The 27,913-nt window shown below is 38.8% G+C and overlaps 2 protein-coding genes across 14 annotated transcripts in view; one reads left to right on the top strand and one right to left on the bottom strand.

The window, feature by feature from the left end:
• MSH3 (mutS homolog 3) overlaps positions 1–4,221 on the bottom strand; it is a 190,936-nt gene extending 186,715 nt beyond the window's left edge. For 4 of the 7 annotated variants that reach the window (XR_007152176.1, XM_047858733.1, XM_047858754.1 and 1 more), the window contains exon 1: positions 12–307. Coding sequence is in view for 5 of the 7 variants with exons in the window: in XM_047858733.1 (XP_047714689.1) it covers positions 12–218 (207 nt within the window). In the remaining 2 variants the exon portion in view is untranslated. Of the gene's footprint in view, positions 1–11; positions 308–673; positions 808–4,145 lie in introns of those variants that run through there. The other 3 variants (XM_047858749.1, XM_047858760.1, XM_047858740.1) reach the window with 3 other exon arrangements.
• On the top strand, positions 292–24,588 carry DHFR (dihydrofolate reductase). Of its 7 annotated transcripts, none has more exons than XM_047858808.1 (7): positions 292–542; positions 859–908; positions 2,945–3,050; positions 9,086–9,212; positions 12,935–13,089; positions 18,900–18,985; positions 24,229–24,588. In XM_047858808.1, the coding sequence occupies exons 1-6, from the start codon at positions 457–459 to the stop codon at positions 18,976–18,978; spliced, it is 603 nt and encodes a 200-aa protein (XP_047714764.1). In that variant the 5' UTR covers positions 292–456; the 3' UTR covers positions 18,979–18,985; positions 24,229–24,588. The 7 variants fall into 7 exon arrangements, 5 of the variants coding, with proteins under 5 accessions (XP_047714764.1, XP_047714755.1, XP_047714773.1 ...); XM_047858799.1 differs by having other exon boundaries at positions 18,900–19,006; XR_007152182.1 differs by lacking the exon at positions 12,935–13,089.
• The last annotated feature ends 3,325 nt before the right edge of the window (positions 24,589–27,913 follow it).

Raw genomic sequence — 27,913 nt, 5'->3', positions numbered from 1 at the left:
ACCGAACCCACCACGTGTGGCGGCAACTGAAGCGGGAGAGTGGACGCTAGGGGCGCTGCGGAATCAGAGTCAGGGCCGGCCTTCGGGACTGCACCCGTGGGGGACGTAGTGGATTTCAGGTTTCCCGTAGACTGGAAGAATCTGCTCAAAACCTCTTGCCTTGCAGGAGCTGGGCCGGCGGCAGCGGCGCGACTAGAGGCAGGCTTCCGACCCGACATCGCAGGGCACAGATTGACGCCACTGGGACAGGGCCCAGGCGGGAGCGCGAGCACGCCACCGCAGCTCCCCTAGTCTGCGTGCGCGAGCACGTCACGACCCTGCCGTGCGCCGGGGCAGGGGGCGGGACCTCGGCTGCACAAATAGGACCGAGGGGGCGGGATGGCTGCAATTTCGCGCCAAGCTCGGCCGGGATTCCCAGGGTCGTGAGCAAGCGGTGTGGTGTCCACAGCGGCTGTCATGGTTCGTCCGCTAAACTGTATCGTCGCTGTGTCCCAGAACATGGGCATCGGCAAGAACGGGGACCTGCCCTGGCCGCCGCTCAGGTACCTACGGGCCCGGAGCTGGATTGGGTGTTGGGGGACGGGGAGAACTGGCGCGGGTTGCTTTTGATCGCGGCACCAGGGAGGGGCCTAACAGACGCTCTCGGTTGGGAGGATGGGATCGGACTTTTCACCTGAGCAGGCAAGAGCTGGGCCAGGGCTTCTTTCCGCCATCTGGAGCCGGCCGGCCAAGTTCTCGATTTCCGTCCTGCTCCTGTTGCCTGGCGAGGACTTTTCCCAACCCCCCCCCACCCCACCCCCAGTGCAGCGTCTGCCTACCAGATAATGTTCTGAGTAACCCTGTTTGTCTAATTTATAGGAATGAATTCAAGTATTTCCAAAGGATGACCACAACCTCATCCGTAGAAGGTAATGTGGGATTTTTAAGTGATTGAGGTTTGGGAAACATCTTGCTTGAGTAAGCTTATCAGTGCAAATTTTACTTAAATAAAAAGTTTTCCATGTTAATCTGGGACCTTTTGTCTTACCAGTGATTTATACGCAGTTCCCAAGGTTTGTCACGGTTTTTAAAAAAAAGTTATTTGAAATTTTATGTGGGCACGCGTAAATTGAGGTACTGGGCAGAATTAGCAGCTAGGTACAGGCTTTAATGAAAGAGCAGGGAAGGAGACCAGAGGAGGCCTTTGGCATAGCTGCTAAAAGCGATGGTAGGGCCTGGAAGGCAGTGAAGAAAAGTAAAAAAACAACAACAAAAAGAAACAGTTCCATGAACTCGATGTGGAAATCAGAAAGGTGAAGGTGATGCAGGAAAGAATCAAGGATGAACTCTCAGATCTTCAGTTTGAGAGTCTGGGTGACATGGAGAATAAAGAAGTGGAGAAGAGTGTGCAGGTGTAATGATAATTTTGAGGTTTGAGGAATTTGTGGGATCTCCAGGATAATTTCAGGTACAGCAAAGTGGGTGAATTGACACTGGAGAGGACAACCATGGAAGAAAATATAGTGGTGAGATGCCCGTTGAAAACCTAAGAGATACGTATTTGGTCATAGGAGAAGAAATAGTAGAGTAAAAGACAAACAGTCAATCAGAATGCAGATGCAGCATAACTTTAACAGGACAGGTACAAGGTCCTTGGATCTTGCACTTGGGTCACCGGTAGAGACAAGATAGCAGGAGCTTGAAGCTAAAGAATTGACATGAACCACTCTAGAATCCAGTGTATGATCTAGTGATAGGAAAAGCATCCAACACCTGGCCTATTCACTTGCTTTCAGTAAACACAGTGTTTCTTTGATGAGTGGATGAAAGGATACCAAGGTTGACTTGGCTTTTTGTTCTTTTTTCTTTTTCTTTGTTTTTTTTTTTTTTTTTAATTTTTTTTCCAATGTCTTCCTATGCTCTTCACTCATTATCTCCACCTTTGTTGTTAGGCCAAGTCTGTACCATTTCTCATCAGAATTCCTCACCTTTTGGCTGTTATTTTTGATCACTGATATCTCCTTATTAACACTTAAAGCTCTGTCCTTGAAAATGCAGTGCATATTCTACAGGGGGCACCATGAATTATTGGGGTTTTAATTCTTAGAGGAAAAAAATTTGTCTCCACATTTGGAGGTGATAATTTGGTTATGAGTAATGATGTAAAATACAGAAAAATGCATAGTGTACTTGTATTTTGTAAATGTTAGTATTTTTGTTTAAAGAAATTCAAACTAATGATGATTCTTTAAAACAGACACGTGCACTTCTTTTGATAGCCTGCCAGAACATACCCAGAGTTATAGAAATGTGTGTATTCCTTTGATCCAGATATCTGACTCCCAAGATTTTTCTTCCACATAATTATATGAAAAATGGAAGTTAGGTGTATAAAGTTTCTATAGAAGCATTTTACTTAAAAAATAGAGGCACAATTGAAAGCACTTTGGCTTTTTAATTGAGTGGAATCCTAAACAGCTATCTTTAAAAGTATGGCTACTAATATAAATACAAAGTATACAAATGAATAATACTATTACATCAAACAGTTAAACGGTACTTACTAGATGTTCTAAATCCTCAATCCCCACAATAACCCTAGAACTAGGAACTACTGTTATCTCCATTAACATAAGGCACAGAAGATTCGTGACTTGCCTAGTAGATGACTGAATACATTCAGTTTCAGCACTTTGCCCCAGAATCTTGGCTCTTCACTATTATACATAATTGCAATTGATTAAAACTAAATATTGGATATAAATCAGATAACACCAAAGAGAAAAATAGTATATTTAGGAAATGGGTGATAAATGTCAATTTTGTAAGCCTGTTTTAAGTTTTAATTTTTAAAGCAGATCCACTAGGTGTCACTGTGACAGTCCTATCTCTGCACATATAAATGAATATATGAAAATATAAATGTATACTCCCAGAATATACTTATTTTTATGTGATTTTCTAGGTAAACAGAATTTGGTGATTATGGGTAGAAAGACATGGTTCTCTATTCCGGAGAAGAATCGACCTTTAAAGGACAGAATTAACATAGTTCTCAGTAGAGACCTCAAGTAAGTATTATCACAAATTCACCACAAAAAAATCATGTCCCATTTCTTATGGTAGAGGTCTGTGTATGACAAAACAAAATTGTATAAATATAGCGCTATTGATCACGCTGCTTAATGTCATAAAGGTGATTACAGAAAATGAATAAGCAGTTATTTATGCCACATGACAATAATTTCACTCTGCTCCTTAAGTGATTGATTTCACCACTCTGAAAAGTTACATTAAATCTCACCTGGGGTAACAGCTTTGCCAGTTTCCTTGAACTGTTACTCAATAGGCTCAATCATCATGTATACAATACAGTTAATAACTTTTTTCTAGTTTCACATATGTTTTGGGGCTTACCAAGATTAAGTGGTTTATCCCCTCTCCATACCCTGCCCTGGATACAGTAAGATAGAAATTTTAGGATGGGCTAAAAATCAGTCATAACCTTGTGCCCGATTATTCCTAGTTTACCACAACACCCAAATAATATTTTGTACTTGTATTCTTTATGCAATGTCTACAGGTGAAAAAAATGAAAGTATTGGAATTGACCTAGGGATCCTGAAGAAAGAGAAGTGTCTCCAGTTAGCTTCTGCTAGGAATTTTCCTGTCCTCCAATCTAACATTGGAGTAGATAGTTCCTGATGCCTGGAAATGCCCTGGGGACTTTATTACAAGGAATTGGCCTACACATTTGTGGTGCTGGCTAGGCAAGTCCAAAACTCTGTAGGGCACACCGTCAGAAAGGGCATGCTGGAACTCTTCAGCAGGATCTGAAACTGCTATCTGCAGGTGAAATTTTTTCTTCAGGGAAGCTGGAGGAGCTGCTCTTAAGGCCTTTCAACTGATTCAATCCTGCCTACCCAGATTGAAGTCGATTTATCAACTTTAATCATTTCTACAAAATACCTTTACAGTAATACTTAGATTAGTGTCTCAATAACCAAGGACTATAGCCCAGCCAAGTGAACACATCAAAGACCATCACACTATGAGCGGGAAAAAAACATTATACAACCGTAGGCCAAGGGGGTTCAGGCTTATATAGATTTTTTTCCCAAATCCCTTCTAGAATGGCACAGGTAAAAACATGAAAGAAAGTATACCAGAATATTTGCATTGATCGCCTTGGATGATGAGGAATAAGTTGATGTGCATCTTGCCATCTGCCTCAGTCTTTATACTGTTCTCTTTATTCTGGTTGCTAGGATATTCTGATTATCTTTTTTACTTGGTAGAATCCAAATTCACAGACTGTATAGCCATTCCCAGAGACTCTTTAATAACATCTTCTTGAATACTACTCAAGTTTATTTATGGCTAGCTTGAGCTACAACAGATATAAACAAATCTCAGTGGGGGGGGATATTCAATTGAGCCAGCAAATCTCCGCAAATGATGAGTCTAATTACTTCTTTATAACCGCCCCCCGCCCCACTGTTGTGCATGTAATTGGGTTTGGTTGTTTCTTATATAACATTTGTTGCTATATTTCACTTGTTTTTTTTAAGACAGAAAATTTCAGAGTTTTTATTATCAGTTATTCCGAGGAAATAAACATACCAGTTAGGAAAACATTTTAGAGTTTATTTTGTGTGCTTCCTTCTGCTTCCCTACTTGGGGGTCAGTTACACACATAACCTGGGCACCTGCTGTATGCCATACAGTGCTAGATTCTGAATTAAAGGGGAGAGATTTACCCATGTAATCGCTATTGCTCAGGCAAGCTTTTAGAAATACTCAGTTTTTCACCACCACCCTCCAATGTAAGAAGTTGAATCCTCAAGGATAAATTGAATGGTATATAACTTATAGCTCAATAAAGTAATTTTTTAAGGCTTTGGAACCAAAAATTAAATAAATTTTACCACAGTGCTGTAGCTTTGAGAGCATCTTTAGTAAATCCAAAATTTCCTTCATGATATAAGATGTTGTAAATTGTCTTCAACTCATGAAAGCTATTTGACGTCTCATAGTATAATAATTTTTTACGGTCTGTCATATTCTCCAGAGTGATTAAAGCTTTCTCTCTTCTGCCCTCACTATTCACACACTTGGTACAGCAAAGAGTTACCAACCTGGCTTCTAATACCTGGTCTGGTACCTATTAACTTGATGCCTTGCTGAATGACAGTTTCCTTATCTACTAACTGGGATTAATAATGAGAACTTCTTAGGGTGATTTTGAGGATTAATTGAAATTTTTTATGTTAAGTTTATGGCACACAGAAAGGACCCTATCAATATCAGATCCTACTGTCCCAGCTTTTCTATTTTGGCAGAATTACCTTTGGTCTCTAATAGAAAATATTAACAGGAGCACAATGAGCAGGTTTGTGATCTCATTTTTTGCCCTAATCTATCACTTTGTTCTTCCTTCCCACAGTCTTGAGTCAAAAATCCCCTCCTGTCAACCAGAATCCTTCTGCCCCCACCACTTTATCCTAGACTCCCGTTTTCTCCTGGTCTCAAGACCTTGCTCTGTTGTGCTACCCTTTACTGTTTTAAACCTCACTACATACTACTTCTACCTTCAACTTTCTTGGAGCTTTCTTGTGTTAAATAAATAACTTCTGTAACTTCAGTATAAACCTCAGTATCCTCTATGGTCATCCATCACTTCCGTGTCTTGCACATGTTTTTATCTCCTTTGAGACTGTCAGCTAAGGGATCATTCTCCAAGGAGTATTCTCTTTCATCACCCCACCCAGATGATGTACCACCTCTGCCTACCTGGCATCCTCCACACATCCCCATCGCATATCCTTTTCATACTATGGCCACTGCTGAGATACAGCTCTGCCTGCCACTGGTACAGTGGCACTTAGTATATCCCAGCACTTAGTATATCCCCTAGCAAAGCAGGGGTTCAGAAATTTTTACAGAATGGATGGTCTTTAGGTGATTTATAAAAATAGGATGATCCCACATAATATCACTTTGTAACCTGTCTTTTTTTCCCCATTTGATATATGGAAAGATTAATTTCTATGAATATTTTTGTGGGTACATAGTATTCGATTATGAGGATGGAGCATGCTTGAACCAATTTTAATTTTAGTTGGAAATTCTGTTTCAGAGACTGAGTTTGAAAGGTCTTAAATTGAACATATTTTTGAATTCTGGTTAAGATATGATTCTAGCCTAGCGTTTTTTATTTTTTAAATGCTTTCCCAACAGTCTAGGAAATTGAGCCAGAATTCCATCTGCCACATCATCTTTCACATCAGGCACAGTGAGAAAAGATAATGTTTATATGGTACCCTGAGGTAATCAAATGAGGCTGCTCAAGGCCAGAGGACACTGGTCTTAAGGCTCTGCTAAACTAGGCCACACCATCCTGAGGTCTGAGGGGACGAGAATTTGACACCTTTGTAGCCTATGGCCACCAGTTGAATCCCTTGTCTATGTAGGGAGTTGTAACACACAGACTCCCAATGTCAGGCTGCTGGAGTTCAAATCTCAGGTCCACCATTTCCTAGATCTATAACCACTGGCCACTGAATCCTTCAGCCTCAATATCATCTATAAAAAGGAATAAAGGTACTTACATAGGACTGCTAGTCTGATGCATATAAAGTATTACCTGTTCCCACTACTTGGGAGAGCAAATGGGTCCTCAAATGTTAGATCTTTCTAATGTAACTATCCAGGTAAAAAGCAGCCTCTCTGGAGAAGGGAGAAGGATGGAAGTATCACTGGTGTGCCTACTGTTTTGCATTATCTCTTAGTCTTCATGCCAGCCCTCTTCAGGAGCTAAGATTCTAAGTTTGAAACAAGATATCAAAGATGTCCACATGCTTGACTACATATGGAACCACATACCAACTCTCTTGTCAGGGAATGCAATCTCTCTTAGTCTGAGATAAACAGAGGAAGGAAAGTGGGCAATGAAATAAGTCACAGTATTGAGTGTTTGCTATATACTATTCACTGTGTTCCTAGGATTTGTGCTTTAACACAGTGAACACAGTGGCCTAATTAGCTCAAACATTAGCTCAACTTTTTGCTTATGTTTTTATACCCATCTTGGGTCAAGTGTTTCAAACATTCCTAAACTGCTAAGGAATAACATTTTGCAGAAGCATTTCCTCCATGTCTTTATGATAATTAAAATCTGAAACAAATCCTTAATCTAGTCTTTGTTTTCCTTTAACAGACTCATTACAAAAGGGTAAAAAAGTAGTCTTCACCTTAAGCCCTGGAAGCATTTCAAGCCATTGTTCCATAATCTACACAGAATGATTGCCCCCTTTCTTTGAATCCACGCCAAACATTTATACCACCTTCTAAATTATTTTGCTACAACCCACCAATTTCTAGGACACCTCTTCAAATTCTCCTCTCATGTCAGATCCTAAGTCACTATGTCAGATCCTAAACCACCATTTTTCATTCTTCCCTGACACCTGTCATCATTTCTGACTTCAGCATCCTCAGTTACTAAAACCACCTGGACTCTGTTTGTCATTCTAGACTTTAGCTAGACTACCTTCTTCCCAAGCTCAAATCTAGACTCAGTTCTCCCCCTACACAGCCTTGTCCAGCCTACTCGCAGCCTCCCTGACACCTTAGAGACTTCCTTGGCTCATTTAACCTCACCCTGGTGTGCGAGTCTTTTTTCAGCTTTTAGTCAAAATACATTCTTTGTGCTATCTTACTCCTTTAGAGATGACAAAGGGTGAAATAAGTAAAATATCTATGAAGGAGGTGAGGGAGGAGGCAGTGAAGAGAATTAGTAATCTCCATTAGCTGTTGATTAATCATTGTTATAAGCACTAGTTCAAAGACAGTTACATAATTTTTTAAAGCATCACTCTAAGAACTTGACTTTGAATTATAATTTCTGTTCTCTAATTACAATGAAAGTCAAATTCTATGTTTCTTCAATTATAAAGGGAATTATCACTCTCCACCCGCCCCCTCCCCCCCCCCAGGAAAAAATAAACAGTTGTGGAGATAAGGGAGAAATTAAACTGAAGATGTAACACTGAAATTAATTCTTTCTCCTTTGGATTTTAAAAAAATATACATGCTTATTAATACTTCATCCACTTCTATATTTCAAACATGAAAAGTCTTTTATTCCCCATTCATCACATATTAACAGTTTGAACATCATTCCAAACTAGTCATTCAAACATACTACTCTCTCTCCAACATTTTTTTTTTCTCTCCAATATTTTTTATGAATCTTTCAAACATAAAGAACCTTAAACACCTGTATACCTAACACATAGATTCCACCATTAACAATTTATTATGCTTGTTTTACCATCCATCCATGCATCCATTGGTCTTTTTTTTTTAAGCATTTCAGAGTAACATGGAAACATCAGTATGTTTTCCCTTAAATACTTCAGCATATATATATCATTAACTAGAGTTCAATATTTCTTTACAATTTTTTTAAGTTTATTTATTTTGAAAGAGAGCAAACATGCAAGCACGCCCACACACAAGTTTGGGAGGGGCAGAGAGAGGGAGAGCAAGAATCCCAAGCTGACAGCGCAGAGCCCAATGCAGGGCTTCATTTCAGGAATCCTGAGATCATGACATAAGCTGAAATCAAGAGTCAGACGCTTAACTAACTGAGCCTCCCAGGTGCCCCATCTTTTGAGATAAATATACATACAATGAAATGTACAAGTCTTAAATGTACTTTTGCTAAATTTTGACAAATGTATGCACCTATGTAACCCCATATCAAAGATGGAGAATTTTACCATGACCCCTCCTAAGTTCCCTTATGCCTCTTCCCAGTGAATCTTTACCCCATCCCTCCAGAGACCACTACTCTTCTGATTTTTTTCAACCATAAATATCACAAGATACCAGAAGTGTTTCTGTTTTTTGATTCATTGTGGACCGTACATACACAAATATGGTTTGAATTATTGGTCATAGGCCATATTGATGTTAAGTGTTTATTATTGAAAGAATTCATATTTATGATTTTGGTTTTATAATTACTTATTCCAATTCAGATTACTTGACTGGTATGAATGGGTTTTATAAACATTATTTGTAATTTTTTTTAATTCAGGGAACCTCCACAAGGAGCTCATTTTCTTGCCAAAAGTCTGGATGATGCCTTAGAACTGACTGAGCAACCAGAATTAGCACATAAAGTGGACATGGTTTGGGTAGTGGGAGGCAGTTCTGTTTATAAGGTAAGTAAAATCATAAAGAAATGTTCTACCCCACTTTCCTTCAGATTCCCTGCCATCTGAACTTTTAAAAAATTAGGCCATGAGCAAAGGAAGTACATTATCCCTACTGTAAACTAGACACATTGTCAATTTGATTTATTCGTTTTAGATACTATCATGAAAAGTAAATAAAAATATAAAAGCGAGTTTTGAAGCCTGTTCCAGTTGATTTTCAATTCCAAATAGTTGATGTTTCTAATTTAAAAATATTCTAGGGGCTCCTGGGTAGCTCAGTTGGCTAAGCAACCAACTTCGAATTGGGTCATGATCTCACGGTTCATGGGTTCAAGCCCTGTGTCAGGCTCTCTGCCTACAGCTGGAGCCTGCTTCAGATTCTGTGTCTCCCTCTCTCTTTGCCCCTTCCCCACCCTGTCTCTCCCTCTCTCAAAATAAACACTAAAAATGATAAAAACATTCTAAATCCTTCCCTTAGAATTGTACTTGCATTGGGGCGCCTGGGTGGCTCAGTCGGTTAAGCGTCCGACTTCGGCTCAGGTCATGATCTCGCGGTCTGTGGGTTCGAGCCCCGCGTCGGGCTCTGTGCTGACAGCTCAGAGCCTGGAGCCTGTTTCAGATTCTGTGTCTCCCTCTCTCTCTGACCCTCCCCTGTTCATGCTGTCTCTCTCTCTGTCTCAAAAATAAATAAATGTAAAAAAAAAAAAAAAAAAAAGAATTGTACTTGCATTGCACTGTTTTCTACTCCCTAGATGTGCTCTGATATACTGAATTCTCCCCTTTTTCCAAGAATATATAGGTCCTTACTGAGAAAGGATGGGGCTCTCAGTTACTATACACTGACTAAATGTATACGAATTTGTTAAAAGAAAACTTAACAATTTTGTATAATATGAAAGCATAGGAAAACTATTACATGTTTCATAATAATAGAAAAAACGAGTAAAAGAGAAAAGAGTCCTTATTTTTTTTTTTCCCAGTCTTGAGGTCTGTTTTTTTTTTTTTTTTTACGCTTATGCCAGGAATTCATAGGGAAGGGGTTCCAACAGTTCAGGCTCTTTTCCATTGGTTCTCCCAAAATGTACTTCTCTGGGTGGAGCAGGCTGGCTTTTCAGTTGAACCCATGTACCTTTCTCTTTGGCTTCCTTCTTTTTCAGATCATTTTCTTTTACACACTTCAGGAAGCTATCTCGGCTCTTTTGAGTGCATTTGCTCAATACATACATTAACTCTCCTGGCAAAAATCTGCCCTTGTTTGTTTACAGCAATGCAAGTAGCATGCTGGGTAACATTGTAGACTCTTCCAGTTTTGCAGTGGTAACATTTGTGAAACATTTCTTATTGAACAGTGCCCATTCCCTTGATGTCCAAAATAAACCTTTCTTGTAGATTCACAGGTATGTGGCCAACGGAACAACTCCATGTTTCCTAGAACACCTAGAGCACATTCAGCAGGTGCCTCTCCTCTTTCCCTTGGTGAATTACTGGAAGATGGAGGCTCCGGCTGAAAACTTCATTTTTTTTTATTTTTTTTTATTTTATTTTATTTTATTTTATTTTATTTTATTTTATTTTATTTTATTTTATTTTATTTTTTAATGTTTATTTACTTTTGAGAGAGAGAGAGAGAGAGAGAGAGACAGAATCTGAAGCAGGCTCCAGGCTCCGAGCTATCAGCACAGAGCCTGACACGGGGCTCAAACTCAAAAATTGCAAGATCATGACCTGAGCTGAAGTCTGATGATCAACCGGCTGAGCCACGCAGGCACCCCATAAGATTTTATTTTTTTAAGTAATCGCTATACCCAACATGGGGCTTAAACCCACAACCCTCACATCAGGAGTGTCACATTCCACAGACTGAGACAGCCAGGTGCTCCAAAATATTTCTTCTTTTGAATACCAAATGACTTTCAGCTTTCAAAATTTTTGAGGATAATAAATAGAATTTTTGGACTCTTAAAACACTAATAAAAAATTAAAGTTTATGGGAAGGAAAAAAGCCAGCCCCTACACTTTGGTGTCTTGTTATAACATGTATACACTGAATTTGTTTTAAAAGACTTAAAGATATAACAGGATCCCAGACCTGTTTCTACAACCTTTGGTTTGCTTTATTTGTTTTATGAGGAAATGGACATTTTCCTTTGATCTTTCAGCCAAGCATGAATTTTTAGGAAAACAAGTCATTTCTTTATTTTGTTCAATATGCATTTTGAATGATTTAATACCACATTCACTTGAAAATCTACTTTTTATAAATATTTAATTTTTTTTTTTTTTTTTACATTTATTCATTTTTGAAAAACAGTGAGACAAAGTGTGAGCAGGGGAGGAGCAGAGAGAGAGGGAGACACAGAATCCAAAGCAGGCTCCAGGCCCTGAGCTGTCAGCACAGAGCCTGACGCGGGGCTCGAACTCACAGACCGCGAGATCATGACCTGAGCTGAAGCCGGAACGCTCAACTGACTGAGCCACCCAGGCGCCCCTATTTTTTATAAATATTTAAATATATAATTTGATGTATTTATATGTACATAAATTATAAGGAAGTAGAATCTCCACCTGGTAATTTTATATTATGCACCTGCCTCTCATCACCATAACTTATAGAACTTTTAGGCTCATCTTCCCTGGGGCCAGCCTGTTTTTGTAAACACAGTTTCATTGGAACACAGCCATGCCCATTGGTTTAGTATTGTCTACAGCTGCTGTTGCCCACAAAGGAAAGAAGGAAACCACATGGTCCACAAAGCCTAAAGTATTTACATATGACCCTTTACAGAAAAGGTTGTGCCATATAGTATTTCCTTGGGTACAGACTTTCAAATGCTGCTGTGGTTCGTCCTATTCAGTTTTTCTAATTTTTGATAACATTAAGAATTGGTAGGATATTTATTTGATTGGGGCAAGAGAATAAATGATTTTATATTTACTGTAGTAAAAAGCCAAAAATAAAAAGTAACATTTGTTCTATGCCCTTATTTGGAATTTCAAGGATAACACACACTTGAAATTATAGATTTTTTTCTTCCATAAGTTATTTGAAAATCAAGGGTTATTTCTTTCTTGGAGATGCAATTAGGACTCATGACTTTTTATTAGAGTTTTAAGATACTCATTCAAGTGCAGTTTTTTCTATAGAAACTATCAACATAGTAGCATAGGCTATAGTTAGAAAAGTCATTAACAATATAAGGCCAATACAATCATTAGCAACAGAGGCTAAGAAAGTAAATTACCTGCTAGCATTATAGCTGTCTCCTAAGAAATGGAAGCGTTATTAAATTCTGTGTAAATGTACTAATTAAGTATGCCCTTGGGATTTTTAGTAATCAAAATCTCATAAAATTATATACTATCTTATCCATATATATACATATGCAAATTTTTCTGTGGAGAGCAACTAGATAATTTAGGGTTCTTAATTCTTAAACAACCACCAAAGAAAGAAGATAATACTGAATGCTTAAATGAAAAAAGAATTCGTGTAAGCAAACTAGAGGCCAGAATATATTTAAACTCACTCTCATAATTAGTGATAATTATTAGTGCCATTCTCAAAATAACTAAGACATACTTTGCAGGACCCCAAACTTAATAATAGGATATTTAAATAGCATGCTTTGGAGGTGACAAGTTATGGAGCATGTCTCTTAATACCAGATACAAACTTGACTATGTAATTAAAACAAACAAATCTTAAGAGTCTCTGTTTCTTTTGACAGATAAATAAAGAAATTGATGCCTCTTGTGTTTTTTCAAAGGAAGCCATGAACAGGCCAGGCCACGTTAGACTATTTGTGACAAGGATTATGCAGGAGTTTGAAAGTGACACATTTTTTCCAGAAATTGATTTGGAGAAATATAAACTTCTCCCAGAGTAAGTAAAATGTTATTAATTTGTCTGAAGTACTTTTGGATTTCCTGCTTAAGAATCAGAGAAACAGTTTATCTCTTCATATTGAATTTGGAGTAGTAATGTGTTCTGCAGACAAAAACTAGTAATTTTGAGGGGCACCTGGGTGGCTCAGTCGGTTAAGCGTCCGACTTCAGCTCAGGTCACGATCTCGCGGTCTGTGAGTTCGAGCCCCGCATTGGGCTCTGGGCTGGTGGCTCAGAGCCTGGATGGAGCCTGTTTCCGATTCTGTGTCTCCTTCTCTCTCTGCCCCTCCCCCGTTCATGCTCTGTCTCTCTCTGTCTCAAAAATAAATAAACATTAAAAAAATTTTTTAAAAAACTAGGAATTTTGGGAAATCTGCTTTAACAAACTTGGGATGTTTAAGTTTTAATAATTTGACTGAAATCTAGAGAGTAGTCATTAGCTCATTCTATGAGGTCTCTGCTTAGCATCAGACACTGTCTTAGGCACTGGGGAAGCAGTGCTTACCAAGAAGATGTCACTGCTCTCTAAGATTAGAGTATTTGTAGTAGAAAAGGAGAGTAGTAAATGCAAGGTAAACATTAAGAGAGTTGCTATATGGAGAACTGAAATATTGTGATGTGGTAAATACCATATTGTCTGAGAAGTCCTCTCTGAAGAGGTGGTGTCTACGCTGAGATCTAAATGTCAAGAAGCCAACCATGCAAAGAGAAGAGCATTCCAGAAACCAGAGAAATAGCTCGTGTAGAGACCAGAGGGCAGGAACAAGCTTGGTTGTGCTCCCTGACCCTGAGCAGGGACTGACTACTCTGAGCATTATAAGCAAGGGGGGAGGCCAGAGAGGTCAGACCAGACACAAGTTTAGAGGGTTTGAAGAGAGGGTGACATTGTTCCAGCTGTTTGTGGAGAACAGAAGGGACAAGAGTGAAGCTGGGAGACCAGTTAGCTGCAGGAGTTGAGGTGAAAGAACAAGGGACTTGGATAGCAGTGGTGGTGATGGAAGAAAAGATGGAGTTAAGATTTCAGTATGAAACTGCCTGATTTTGAAAACTCACAGCATTTTAGTTTAAAAGCACTTTTCATACTTCAACTTTAAAAAAAAGTTTTTTTAAGTACTTCTCAGCTATTGGCTATGAAGAGTAAAAGTAGATTAATCGTATCAATGCTTTCAGACTAGGTTTTAACACATCCTTCTAATATTAATAAATATTAATAAATATGGTGTATTATATTCAATGATTTTCATGTTAAACTATTCTAGCATTTCTGGAATAAATCCACTTGGTAGTGTGTAGTCCTTTTTATATGTTCCTGGATTTAATTTGCTTATATTTTGTTGAGGATTTTTGCATTTATATTCATAATGGATATTGGTCTGTAGTTTCATTTTTTAATAATGTGTTCACCTTGTTTCGGTGTCAGGAGAGTACCAGCCTCACAGAATGAGTCAGGAAATGGTCTCTTTCCTCTTCTATTTTTTTTTGTAAGAGTTTGTGAAGGATTGGTATTAGTTCTTACTTATTTTTTTTTAAGTTTATTTATTTATTTTAAGAGAGAGAGAGAATGAGGGAAGGGCACAGAAAAGGGATTGAGAGAGAATCCCAAGCAGGCTCTTCACTGAGAGCACAGAGCCCGATGCAGTGCTCAGACCCATGAACTGTGAGATCATGACCTGAGCCGAATCCGAGAGTCGGATACTTAAGTGACTGAGCCACCCAGGCTCCCCAGTTCTTTAAATGTCTTAGAAAATTTTAATAGTGGGAAGCTTCAGATAGGAAATTTCTATCCAAAACCAAATTCCAAGGAAATTGCTCAAAAATGGACATTCTAGACAAGGCTATGAAAGAAAATGGAGTCTTTTTTTTTTTTTTTTTTTCCTGTTACATCATTTGATGGTTGTCTTACTTTGAAGCCTGTACCAACATAGTAACAACCTCCTCAACGCAGAGTGCAGGGAATCCCCTAAGGGGAGATCTGGAGTAGGTCAGTCTTTCCTGAGGTAGAAAAAAGAGAAACCTGGAAAGACAAAGAGAATATACTCTGTCCCTGAAAATCTGTAATGTTGCTCAGTTCTTGAGCTGCATTCTCTCCAAATGTCTGTACACTGGGGAACTTAGAATTGCTCCGTACTGTCCAGAAATGAGCTCTGATTGTCCTCTACCTCCCCTTTTTCTTTTCCCACAGCTACACAGAGTTTAGACCCCCCCATTCTCCCTATTAGTGGCCCTCTTGTAGTGACATAAGTTTCAGTTCAAACAGTTATCTTTTATTAACACCATACTTCCTGGTAATAAAAGCACTAGTAAAATGAAATAAAGATGAGAGGACTATTGTGAAGTGCAAAGGGAATAAAATTAGAATGTGGGTGAAGCCACAAGTGGTAGAAACCTAAAAGCAGAAAAAAAATCTTAACAAAGTTAGGTTTTACTTTGTGTCTGCCTTTTTCCCCCATGGGTCATTGTCTGCATAATTCTTTTTTTTCTTCTTCTTTTTTTTTTGACAGCAGCATTCCAGCCTGTCCTCTAAGGCTGTGCCCTCATTCATCTTACCTGTAAGAAACCTTTCCCATCTCAAACTATTTCACACTAGGCTCCAGCCAAACCAGCAGGCCTAAATGTTTTATACCAGCAGTTTTCTGCTTAATGAGCCCCAAACAGGTTTTTCCTTGTAGTTAACAGCGTTCCATATAACTATGCAAAGAGGATAAAGGCCAGAAGAGGCCTTTGAGGCCATAGTTGGCTCCAGACCTGGGACAGATGCCCCTTATCAGTGGACAAATTTAAGAAAGTTTTTGATGGGCTAACAGTTCCTCTTCTGTTCCCATTAGTTCCTGACTAGCCAACCGGATCCTTATTCATACTATTTGTATGTCTCCTCCTGAGCCTGTGCTTGCTATTGTCTTCATTTAAATTTAGTTGTGAGTTGTTTCTTATAGATAACTATTTACCTCTTTCTTAGACTTTACATTACATCATCTCAGTATTCTCATGCTTTGTCAGTTCGAATCTTATGTTTCTTCATATCTACTGGATTCCTTACTGCCTGAAGATTCTAGAGGGGGATCTCTATCTGGGTGGTTCATAACAAATAGGAGGCATTTCCACATCCTGTTAGGCTTAAACTCAGAGTTCATATGTGGCTCCTAAGCAGTTTGCTCTTCAGAAAAGTTTGGAATTATGATGGTTGGGGTAGTTCTGTCATTATTAAACAGACTGAATATGGGGGCGCCTGGGTCGCTTAATCAGTTAAGTGTCTGAGTCTTGATTTCGGCTCAGGTCATGATCTCACAGTGGTGAGATTGAGCCCTGTGTCAGGCTCTGCGCTGGGCGTGGAGTCTGCTTGGGATTCTCTCCCTCCCTCTCTGTGTGTAGGCATGCTCTCTCTCTTGAAAGAATAATAGACTGAATATATGAATATTGTGAAAAGTAAAATTAATCCGAAGCAGAGTTGAATTTCAGTTTCGCAGAGCAGATTAACATTAATACCGTGGCTGCTGACTATACCCAGCCAATAACATAGTATTTCTAAGTATTATTTGTGGTTTTAGAAATAATTTTGATATTTTGCTTTTATCTTTTAACTGAGAATCTTGATACTCTTGAGAATTTTACAAACACACAAAAATGTAAATGTTACTTTTTGGTGACTCATTCCAAAGAAACTAAAATTATGGTTAAAAGTTGGCCTCGAAAAATCACTGCTTTAAAAAAAGAAAAATGCTATATTCCTACTAAAACAGTTGAACAGAAACAGCTCAGGAAATGGTTAGTAAATAGAAACATAGATTTTATTTTCTTTATATGTTATTATACTATTGTTACTTTATATGTTTATGTTTTTTATCAAATGGCATAACCTCTGATTAGTCAACAAAAGGTTAATACCTATTATTACTCAGCATTGCACTGGGTATCATAAAAGATTTAAATCTTTTCCTATCTTATCCCTGCTACCATGAAATAGAAAAATTAGAAAATTAGAAATTAGAAAATACGGGGTGAAAGAAACTCATAATACTAAAGAATAACATTTATAGAGCACTTAATGTAATGAACTCAGGGCCAGATTATTCATAAGGATGAAGACAACAGAACCAGAGTCAAACACAAGTCTGATCAAAGCAGGTGTTCCTCATCCCCACCTGGAGCACATGGGGGTGCAGCTCGCACAATACTGAGGAAGTATAAGATTTGGGTTGGAGACGAGAGTGGTCAGTACAGTCCTCAGTGGAGGACCTGAGGGGATTTTTTGTTGGTGGTGGGTTTTTCAGTGGGAAAAAAATTTTATTGTAAGAATACAACATGAGACCTCCTCTCAACAAAATTTTAGTTTTCCAATTCAGTGTTGTTAACTGTAGGCACAGCATTGCACAGCACATCTCTGGAACTTAATCATCTTACACAACAAGCTTTATTCCCTTTGAACAACTGTGTTTCCCCTTTCCCCCTACACCTGTCAACCACCCTTCTACTCTCTGTTCTTATGAGTCTGACCATTTTAAAAATTTTTTTTTTTTTTCAACGTTTATTTATTTTTGGGACAGAGAGAGACAGAGCATGAACGGGGGAGGGGCAGAGAGAGAGGGAGACACAGAATCAGAAACAGGCTCCAGGCTCTGAGCCATCAGCCCAGAGCCTGACGCGGGGCTCGAACTCACGGACCGCGAGATCGTGACCTGGCTGAAGTCGGACGCTTAACCGACTGCGCCACCCAGGTGCCCCGAGTCTGACCATTTTAGATAATGCAGTATTTGTCCTTCTGTGACTGGCTTATTTCTGTGACTGGCTTATACTTAGCATAATGACCTCCAGGTTCATCCATGTTGCTGCATATGGCAGGATTTCCTTCTTTTTTGAAGTTGAACAATATTCCATTGTATGTAAATACAATATTTTTGTTTAATCGTTCATCTGTTGATGGTCATTTAGGTTGCTTAGCTACTGTAAACTAGGCTGCAGTGAACATGGGAGGATATATATTTCTTTGAGGTTCTGATTTGTTATCAAAAACAAAAAACGAGATAACAAGTGTTGGTGTTGGTGAGGATGTAGAGAACTCTTGTGTACTGTTGGTGGGAATGCAAACTGGTAGCAGCCACTGTGGAAACAGTATGGAGGCTCCTCAAAAAAATTAAAAATAGAACTACCACATGATCTAGCAACTCTGCCTCTTGGTATATACGCAAAGGAGGGCTTGGGTTTTGAATTGGAAGGTGGCGGGAACACAGATCTAAGTGAGAGAAAATTTCAGATAAACAGTGATGTCCATAAAAGAACTGCCGTGAGGAACACTCTGGGAAATTAGAGCAGCGTGGTGTCCATTGATTAAACAGCAGAATCTTTCACCATACAGGACACATAACTTCAGTTCTGCTCTAAGCAGGTAAAGGTTGTATCTTGTTTTTCATTTGCTCACGCAAGAAATTTGATATCAAGTGTAAGATTTGCAAAATGTTACTAAATTTCATACTAGCTGGGTGATAGTGGAAAGGTAAAAGAAACTGCTGACAGTGGCTAGTTTGAGACAGAAGAATTAGGAGTCAGAAGGAAAGGATAAATTGCACTTTTTGTTTCCTAACTTTCTGTACAGTTTGCAAGTTTTTCTTTCTGTTTCCTACACTGTTCCATAGTGTATTTGTATGATACCCAGTTTCACCGTGACTTAGCATTGTGGAAAAAAAAAAAAAAAAATGAAGACGAAACTTTTATTTACTTTATTGATGCCTTTTGGCTGAGCTATCTCTTTTTAACTGACACAGTATATATCTTTTTTTTAATTGACAAATTATTCCACATATTTTTCTTTTACAGATACCCAGGTGTTCTTTCTGATATCCAGGAGGAGAAAAGCATTAAGTACAAATTTGAAGTATATGAGAAGAACAATTAATGTGAAGGTGTTTTCTGGTTTATTTCAAGTTAGTTCCCCCTCCCCTCCAATTACATATTTTTTAATATTAGAAAAAAAGACTTTTGTGACTTTAGGTCAATGGCTAATTATTTGTAAGCAATGAGATTTTATAAACTAATCTTATGTAGACTATAGTTAAGATTAGTCTTAACTATTCCATATCAGGTGACCATTTATGAAACCTTTTTTGCTGTAGCTGTATGATGCCCATCAAGGACCAGCACCTGCCTACGGTAGCATATCTTTCAAAAACCAAAGTTGAAAAAATTCCCCGAGAACATGAGTTGAAACTAGGACCTATAGAGATAGAACTAGACAGATTTGTCCAAAGGTCAGACATGGATTATAAACAGAAGAGATAGAACTCAGATATTAAAAGAAAATTAAAATAGAGGCTTTGAATTCTCTATGCATTTCATTCACTCTTCTCAAAAAAGGTTCTGTTCACTCAGGCAATCAATAAGTTGAGGGAACTCTGGTATATTCCATTGGGATAGTAAAGAGGCAGGTAGGACACTGTCTTTTTGAAGGTTAAAAGAAAAGGTCTGAGACCTCTAAAAACTCTGCCTCTGATCTTCTGTGGGATTCCATGGATGTTACAATGATAGAAGAATAAAGTTGTTCTTTACAAAAAAGTGATTTAAAACAAGCATATGGCTAAAATAAGAAATTAAAAAGGTAGTGAAATGAAACTAGATAATGCAAGAAACCAAAATTATGAGGTTGGGAACAAAATTAAACTTCACTGAATTAAAAAGTGAAAATTAAAACATGTTTTCCTACCATGTTAGCAAAGATTTGGATTTGTTAGGTATCCAAAGAAAGGGCATTTTTTGCCTTGTAAATTAATACAACTTTTTTAGAGTTTAAGTTAACAATATCAATTAAAATTTAAAATATTCTGGGTTTGGACCCAGAGCTGAGTTTCTACTTCTAAATATTAATCCTGAACAACAAAGAGATAGACCCAAGAGAATTTGTTGCACTGGTTTTTTTCAACTTGGAAACAGGGATACCTGGGTGGCTCATTCGGGTAAGCGTCAGACTCTTGATCTCAACTCAGGTCATGATCTCACAGTTCATGAGATCAAGCCACATCAGATTCTACACCGACAGCACAGAGCCTGCTTAAGATTCTCTCTCTCCTCTGCACTGCTCCTCTTGCCAACTCACACACGTGCACTCTCTCTCTCAAAATAAATAAACTTAAAAAAAAAAAAACTTAAAAAATAAAACTTGGAAACAGCCCAAATGACAATCAATAAAGAAATAACCAACCAATATGTCTGTAGAATTTAATATTGTCTGTAACAGTTAAAAAGAATGAGGTACTGACAGAAAAATGCCAAAGACTGTTAAATAAAAGAAGTGAATTGTGTATCTTACCTAAAAAATTTACTAATGGTATATAGTACGTGTAGGAAAATGTATGCTGAAACTGTCGACAGTATCAGAGTTGAGCATGTTATTTTATGAATTAGGTATGCCTATTGTAATTAGATTTTTTTAAGTATTATGTGCTTGATTTCATGAACAATTAACATAATAATTGAGCCCCTTATGTTCAGCTGTAAAATTAGAATATAGAAATCAAGAGTATAAAGGAATTTACTAAAATCTTCCAAAGAGGGGGGAAAAAAAAAAACATCACAGACAAGAAAAGGAATCAATACTGCATGAGACTTAAAATCCTTAAGAAAACAGTGGAGCTTTCTGCAAGGAACATAATCAGCAAACTATTAGTACAGGTATCTAGAATTTTTAGGACTCAGATACTTAGAAAGAAGCAAGCCATCTAGAGAAGAGGAAACCCAAATAGCCAATAAATAACATGCAAAGATAAATATTCCCACTGGTAACTGAGGAAATGCAAATTAAAACTGCAGTAAGGTACCATCCCACATACTCAGATGTGGCATTCTCACCAACACTTGACATTGTCAGCCTTTTACCATGTTTGTTGGCAATATTTATTCAGGATGAAGAAGCACATACCCTTCGACCTAACAGTTGTACTCATGGATAAATACCAAGAGAAATCTTTCTATGTTGCTATCTAGAAATTTGCAAAAGAATGTAGCAGCAACCCAAAAGGACTAAAGAACTTAAGTCTGGTAACTATTTGGGGACAATATGAGACGAAAAGTGGGGATAGCTGTCTAACTGCTAAATCCTCATTGATATATCAGGAAATCACTAATATGTAAAGTAACAAATCAAGATGTGATCAATTATTTGAGAAAAAACAGAAGAAACTGTTAAAAGCCATTAATCTGGAGAGTTGGGAGGGTGTGGGGCAGGAGACTGCTCAGGTTTTTTTTTTTTTTCAACGTTTATTTATTTTTGGGACAGGGAGAGACAGAGCATGAACGGGGGAGGGGCAGAGAGAGAGGAAGACACAGAATCGGAAACAGGCTCCAGGCTCTGAGCCATCAGCGCAGAGCCTGACGCGGGGCTCGAACTCACGGACCGCGAGATCGTGACCTGGCTGAAGTCGGACACTTACCCGACTGCGCCACCCAGGCGCCCCTGCTCAGGTTTTTTATAAACTTTAAGAGGCTAAAAATAATATACATTAATACATGCATTCATTTGAAAAATGACCAAAATAGTTAACTGGAGGAAAGAAACCAACATGAACATAACTACCAGAAGGAAAAGCTAAGAGGATGAAAATGCTTGCCAATGAAAAGGACATTGGAGGTTGGGAGAGAGCAGACTACTGTTTTCACTGCAAGACTTTTGGGATCTTGATTTTATTTCACCATTTTCATGTATTTAGTAAAAATTCTTCCTTAAGAAGTTGCAAGTTTGTAAGTGCTGACCTCCTGATACTCCTTGAACACCTCACATAAAATTTCAGACTCTTAATGGCAATTTATCCCCAGAGTCCGCTTAAAAATGTAAAGAAGAAAACATAATTAGCCAAGGGTCACACAAAATTCCAAAGACCGATTGCTAGAAAACCATCAGGCTTTCTCTCGTGGTGCCTGGTTTGTTCATTTTCAAGACAAATGCAAGTCTTCTTTTTCCACATTGATTTATAAAACAGCACTGTCAAGTGTTGATAATTGGAGGCTAAAATGTAAATAATAAAACATGAACATGTGTTCTAAATATTCAGGTTAGCCCATTTTATGTTTCTGTGGGGTTGAAATTATGTAACATACCCACGTCCTAATAAATGTTTCTCAAAATGTCCTCACTAGTACACCTGTATGAGGGATGGGTCCCAGAATCTGCAGAGTAAACAACACCCCCAGATGATTCTAAAGCGTATCCAAGGATGTAAATCACTGAGTGAGAGTGCTTCTGGCCCTGCAGGGGGAAAAAAACAAAACAAAACAAAAAAAACCCTGAAACTTTATTTCGTATCTCTAGGACATCTGAATAAAGCAAAATAGAAAAATGAGCAAATTGTAAATCAACATGTATGAGATTGGAGAAAGTAAAATTGTAAAGGTTAGAACGATGTGTTGCTGATCTATATTAAGAACTAGATTTTCATTAAATATGTAATAAAAATACATATGAAAGTAATATCAGTAGCTCAAAGAGATACATAGTAAGTAAACACAGGAACAGATGTCCCTTTAACAAGATGCTTTATATATATATTTGGTAAACTAAAAACTGCAGCAAATGACCTATAGGCAACATGACTTTGTGAGGGAAAAGTCGGCTGGCCAGCTGCCGAAAGGGTTCTGAAAAATAGTGATTTCTGAAAGATTGAAACTTGTGAACAAGGATGTTCCAGTTAGGACAAAAAAGAAATATATCACTAAATGAGTATCAGGAGTAGAATTAGAGACTCTTAACGAAAAGGTATTGGTCATAAAAGGGATAGAGCTTCTGGCTAAACACAGAGGAAAGAAGCCCTACAATCTATGTGAAGTTGGGCTTTTCCTGGGGCAAAAATGAAATTGCATTGCCAACCATTTCTAATTATTTGGTCCTGCCCTTTCTGTTCCCCAGGAGACCTCAAGGGGACCGGGAAGTTTTTCTGTCTGTACATTGACATTTCTTTATTCTCTAAATCTCTTTACTCTTGGAACAAAGGAACAAACCACACTGGGGTGTGTGTGTGTGTTTTAAGTTTGTATAATTTCAAGAGAGAGGGAATCCCAAGTAGACTCCGCGCTGACAGCACAAACCTTGACGTGGGACTTGACCTCAAGAGCCCTGAGATCATGACCTGAGCCGATGCTCAACCAACTGAGCCACCCAGGCACCCCTGTTGTGTGGTATTTTCAAATAACTTTGCAGTCAGTAATTAAACTAGATGTGAAACTTAGTACTGGAGGACATGTTTTAGGTAGTCTGTACTTTGCCCCAGGACCATCGGACACACAAACCCTGAAGGAATAGAGGGTTAGTCTGTAAGGGGGGAAGACTTAATGATGCCGGAGCTCAGGAAAAAGTGTAGAAAACAGAGAAGAGAATTTCTGCTGCACCTACTACACAAAATTATTTGGGAAGGCATCCTGAATGACAGGATGCCCTGGTCATAGCACCTGCAAAGGGCCAATGTTTGCCTGCAGGTTTTTTTATTACCAGTCCTCTTTGATAGGTGAATTATCAAATCTTAAGCTCAAGGGTTTTCCCGTACTATTTTATTATGAACTATTTCAAGCACACAGAGAAGCTGAATTATACATTAAGCACCCATTCTTATCCATCACCTAGATTCTGTCATTGTTAACACTGCTATCTCTGCTTTACACATATTTAGCCATCCATCCATCCATCAGTCGTTCTTATATATTTTGATACATTTCCAAGTAAGTTTAGATCTCAGGATGTTTCATCCTTAGATTCTTAGCTTGTATGTCATTAACCACAGTTCGAAATTTGTTTACTTTTGGGGGGAAGGGTAAAATCTATATGGAGAAATGCAGATCTTAAGTGTACCATTTTATAGGTTTTAGTAAATCCATGTGTCTTCATGACCCAAACCTCTGTCCATCACCCCGGAAAACTCCTTCATACCCCTTCCCAATAGCAAGCGCTATTCTGGGGCTTTTTTCCCTCATTTTAGATTATTTTTGCCTGTTTCTGAACTTCATATGAATGGAATCATACAGGATGTCTGACTTATTTCACTCAGCACCATTTATGTGAGAGTCACCCATGCTGTTACATGTGTCACTGGTTTGTTCCTTGTTATAACTTTGTAGTGTCCACTGTATGGCCACACCACCATTTGTTTATCCTTTTTCCTATTGATAGACATGTGGACTCTTCTGAAGTGGGATTTGAGCTTGGTATTGAAGGATCTAGAGAGATGGTGACTGACGGTCAGGAGGAAGGCAGATATATGCTCCCAGCAGAGGAAAAACCATGAAGAAACTTCATCTCCAGATTCCAAAACCCAGCACAAGGCCTTACCAAGGAAGGGCAAGTGTCATCAGGCCCCAGGTCCATCCAGCGGCAAGCACCTACTTCACCTACTTCACCTCACTTCACCAATCTGTTCTCTTTAATAACCATATCTAGTTCAGGTCTTTATTTGCTCTCACTTGGACTGTTGGGGTAATCTAAATTGGCGGTTTTCAATACAAATAAACTATGATAAACATGGCCAACAAATAGTCTCTGAACTGCACCTCTTATTATGCCACCGTCTCCCCTTCATGCTGACCCAACTAAGACCAAACTCCACCTTGGCCTTTATGGTCTTCTCCAGATGGCAATGATCAATCTTCCCAGACTTACTGTCTAAAATTTCTACTCCCTCCATGTCACACACAAGCCACCTTCAGCTCCTCACAAGTCCCCACATAGAGCCAAGCTTTGCCACACACACCCCCTTCCTTATGCAGTTCTCTCTCCGTATAATGGCTCCATCCCTGTATCGTCGAGTGTAAATCATATGTGTTCCTCAGAGTCCTGTCCAAATTCAGAGGGCTCCCTCTTTCATGAAGGCTTCCTTCTCACCCTCCTCTGAATCACCCAGTGCTACCTATCTCTGTTAAAGCACTTACCCGCAGCTTGCCTAACAGCTGTTTGTTATTCTCATCTCTCTTTTATCAATTAGGAGTGTCTTCAGCTGCAAGTACCAGCAAGTCCAGTTAACAGTGGGGTAAACAAATTTGGATTTACTGGCTCTGTGATTCTCTGGGGTTTTCCCTCAAGATTTCAAAATGACTACTACTGCTTCAGAAATCAAAGCATGTTCACAGCAGGAGGAAGAGAGGAAGTGAGAAATGTCAGGCACATATTTCCCTTTCATCAGGAAAGCAAAACCTGTCCCAAATCCTCCTAGCACTTGAGTCTAATTCTAATGCACATCAGAATTCAGGATCTCTGCCTTAAAACGAATCTTGACCTGTCACCTATCATTTTGTTCCCCACCACCCCAACAAAATCAAAGTTCTCCTGGCAAGGAAGAAAGGAGGATGAATATGAGAATACAATTAACAGTGTTTGCTTGTTCAGCTATGCCAGACTGCCAGCTGTTTCCAGGCAGAAACTATCTTACTCACCTTTGTCTCCCCTCAAGATGTCTAGCATCTTCAAAATGTTGATAGATAGAATCTTGCAATCTGGAATTGAAATGTCACATTTAATTTCTATCATATAGTCAATCTCATTATAATAAATTCTATGTGGCATCCACATTTGGGGTTGATATGGCATTTCATTATATTAGCCACATGGCTATAAATTACATTCCCAGTCAATAGATGAAAACAAAGTTGATGTGAGCTTTCTCTACAGTACATGAAAAGTGAAAAGCAATGCTAGCCACTTCCTCTGTTGGTTAAGGATTTACTACCTTAGCAGATAAACCCCAAATCTCAATGACTTAACACCATGGAAGCTTATTTCTTGCTCAAATAAAGTGCAACACAGGTGTTTCTGACCAGTAGGCAGCTCTCCAGGTGGAGATTCAGGGATTCAGACTCCCTCCACCTTGGAGATTCTATCTTCAACTAGGGATTTCCAAGGTTGTTGCTAAAAAGGAAAGAGTACAGAAGATCACATGTGGGAGGTCTGGCAGGGCAAGCTTTGAAGAGACACGTACCACTTTCCCCCACAGTCCTCTGGCCAAAACTTTGTCACATAATCACACACTAATGCCAGGAGGCTGCAAAATGTAGGCTAGCTGTGGACCAGAGGGAAGAGGAAACAGGTTCGGTGAACCTAGCACCAGACTCTGCCACATCCGTAAAGGGAAAGAGACAGATACCAGACTCACAACTTGACTGCTGCTTCTCCTGATTGTTCTTTTTTTTTCTATTTCTTCTCTTTCTTTCCTTTTTTTCCCTTGTAAAGGATCTAGTTAATTCCTTTTTTTTTAATTGAAGTATAGTTGACAGCCAATGTTACATTAGTTCCAGGTGTACCACATAGTGATTCCACAAGTTTATATATTATGCTTTGCTCACCACAAGTGTAGTTACCATCTGTCACTATAAAATGCTACTACGATACTGGTGACTATGTTCCCTATGCTGCACCTTTTATCCCTGTGACTTACTCATTCCATAACTGGAAGCCTGATCTCCCAGTCTTCTTCACCCATTTTGCCCATTCCCCTACATCCTTCCCCTCTGGCAACCATCAGTTTGTTTTCTGTATTTACAGGTCTGTTTTTTCTTGTTATTTATTCATTTGTTTTGTTTTGTTTAGATTCCATATATAAGTGACATCATATAGTATTTGTCTTTTTTGACTTATTTCACTTAGCATAAAAGCTTCTAGGTCCATCCATGTTGTCTCAAATGACAAGATCTCATTTTTTATGGCTGAGTAATATTTCTCTCTCTCTCTCTCTCTCTCTCTCTCCCTCTCTCTTGCTCTGTGTGTGTGTGTGTGTGTATGTGTGTGTGTGTGTGTGTGTGTGTGTGTGTGCGTGCGCGTGCACCACTCTTCTTTATCCATTCGTCTACAGATGGACGCTTGGGTTGCTTCCATATCTTGGCTATTATAAATAATGTAATACACATGAGGTACATATATCTTTCTGAGTTTTCTATTTTTTGAAGCTTTGTTCTGAGGTTAAGAGATTTGGGTGGATGGTTTGAAAATGCATCTTGCTTCTAGTGAGGCTCCCTGAAGTGTTTGAACCCAGAAGACTAAAAGGCGTTAAGGCTAATTGTTCTTTAATGGTTGTGAGAAATATAAGCAGGGTTCAGGTCTTAGAAAAGAACTCCTTATTTTAGGAAAGTGACTCATTCATGGGCAGAGACTAAATGTCTTTTGTAAAGAATGGAACAAATAAGACCACCCTTTGCACAGGTATATAATTTTATTATTTACAGGCTTTTTTTAACATTACACATTGGGCTTGGATTTTAGTTTTTATATTACCTATATTCTCATTGCCTATGTCATTATATTTAGTAAAAAGTGTTCTTCTGTTAAGAGGTATATTCTTATTTGGCTTTTCCATCTAGAATAGGAAGCCTGTCCTTCCCCAATAGGCCATAAGTGGCACAGACTTGTCTACATTCTCTCCTCAAAATGTACTCCTGGAAGGTCTTTGTCCCTAACTGTGAGTGGGAAGGAGGTCTGATGCCCACAGGCCTTCAGTTGGTGACTGCTTCTTGCTGGCCCTCACGCCACCCAGAGTTCGCTGGTGTACATCCCCAGGGAGCCTGACCACCCATCTTTCTCACTTCCTACCTCTACAGCACTTTGTGACATTTGGGTTGAAATCAAGAATGTTATCAATTCACTTAGTATAGACTCAGGGGGGCAGAAAGCAGGCTCATCCATATTGATTGGTACTGAATTTCCAGCTTAAAAACTTCAGCTATTACATCAAGTGCATACATGTCATTGAGTATTGGTCCGGATTTTCCCTAGAGAAACAATAAGAAATACATACTAAAAGATTAATTTTAGAGAATTGACTCATGCAGTTGTGAGGGCAGGCCAGCAGGCTGGAAATTCAGCCAGAAGTTGA

Source organism: Prionailurus viverrinus, chromosome A1, assembly GCF_022837055.1.
Source record: "Prionailurus viverrinus isolate Anna chromosome A1, UM_Priviv_1.0, whole genome shotgun sequence".
Classification (NCBI taxonomy): domain Eukaryota; kingdom Metazoa; phylum Chordata; class Mammalia; order Carnivora; family Felidae; genus Prionailurus; species Prionailurus viverrinus.
This window is presented reverse-complemented; position numbering and strand designations above follow the sequence as displayed.

Bases quoted from the DNA above. Each gene is read 5' to 3' on its own strand.
- DHFR (XM_047858808.1), top strand. From the start codon at position 457: ATGGTTCGTCCGCTAAACTGTATCGTCGCTGTGTCCCAGAACATGGGC. The intron at 543-858 runs GTACCTACGGGC...TCTAATTTATAG, and splicing joins CTGCCCTGGCCGCCGCTCAG to GAATGAATTCAAGTATTTCC. The intron at 13,090-18,899 runs GTAAGTAAAATG...TTTCTTTTACAG, and splicing joins AAATATAAACTTCTCCCAGA to ATACCCAGGTGTTCTTTCTG.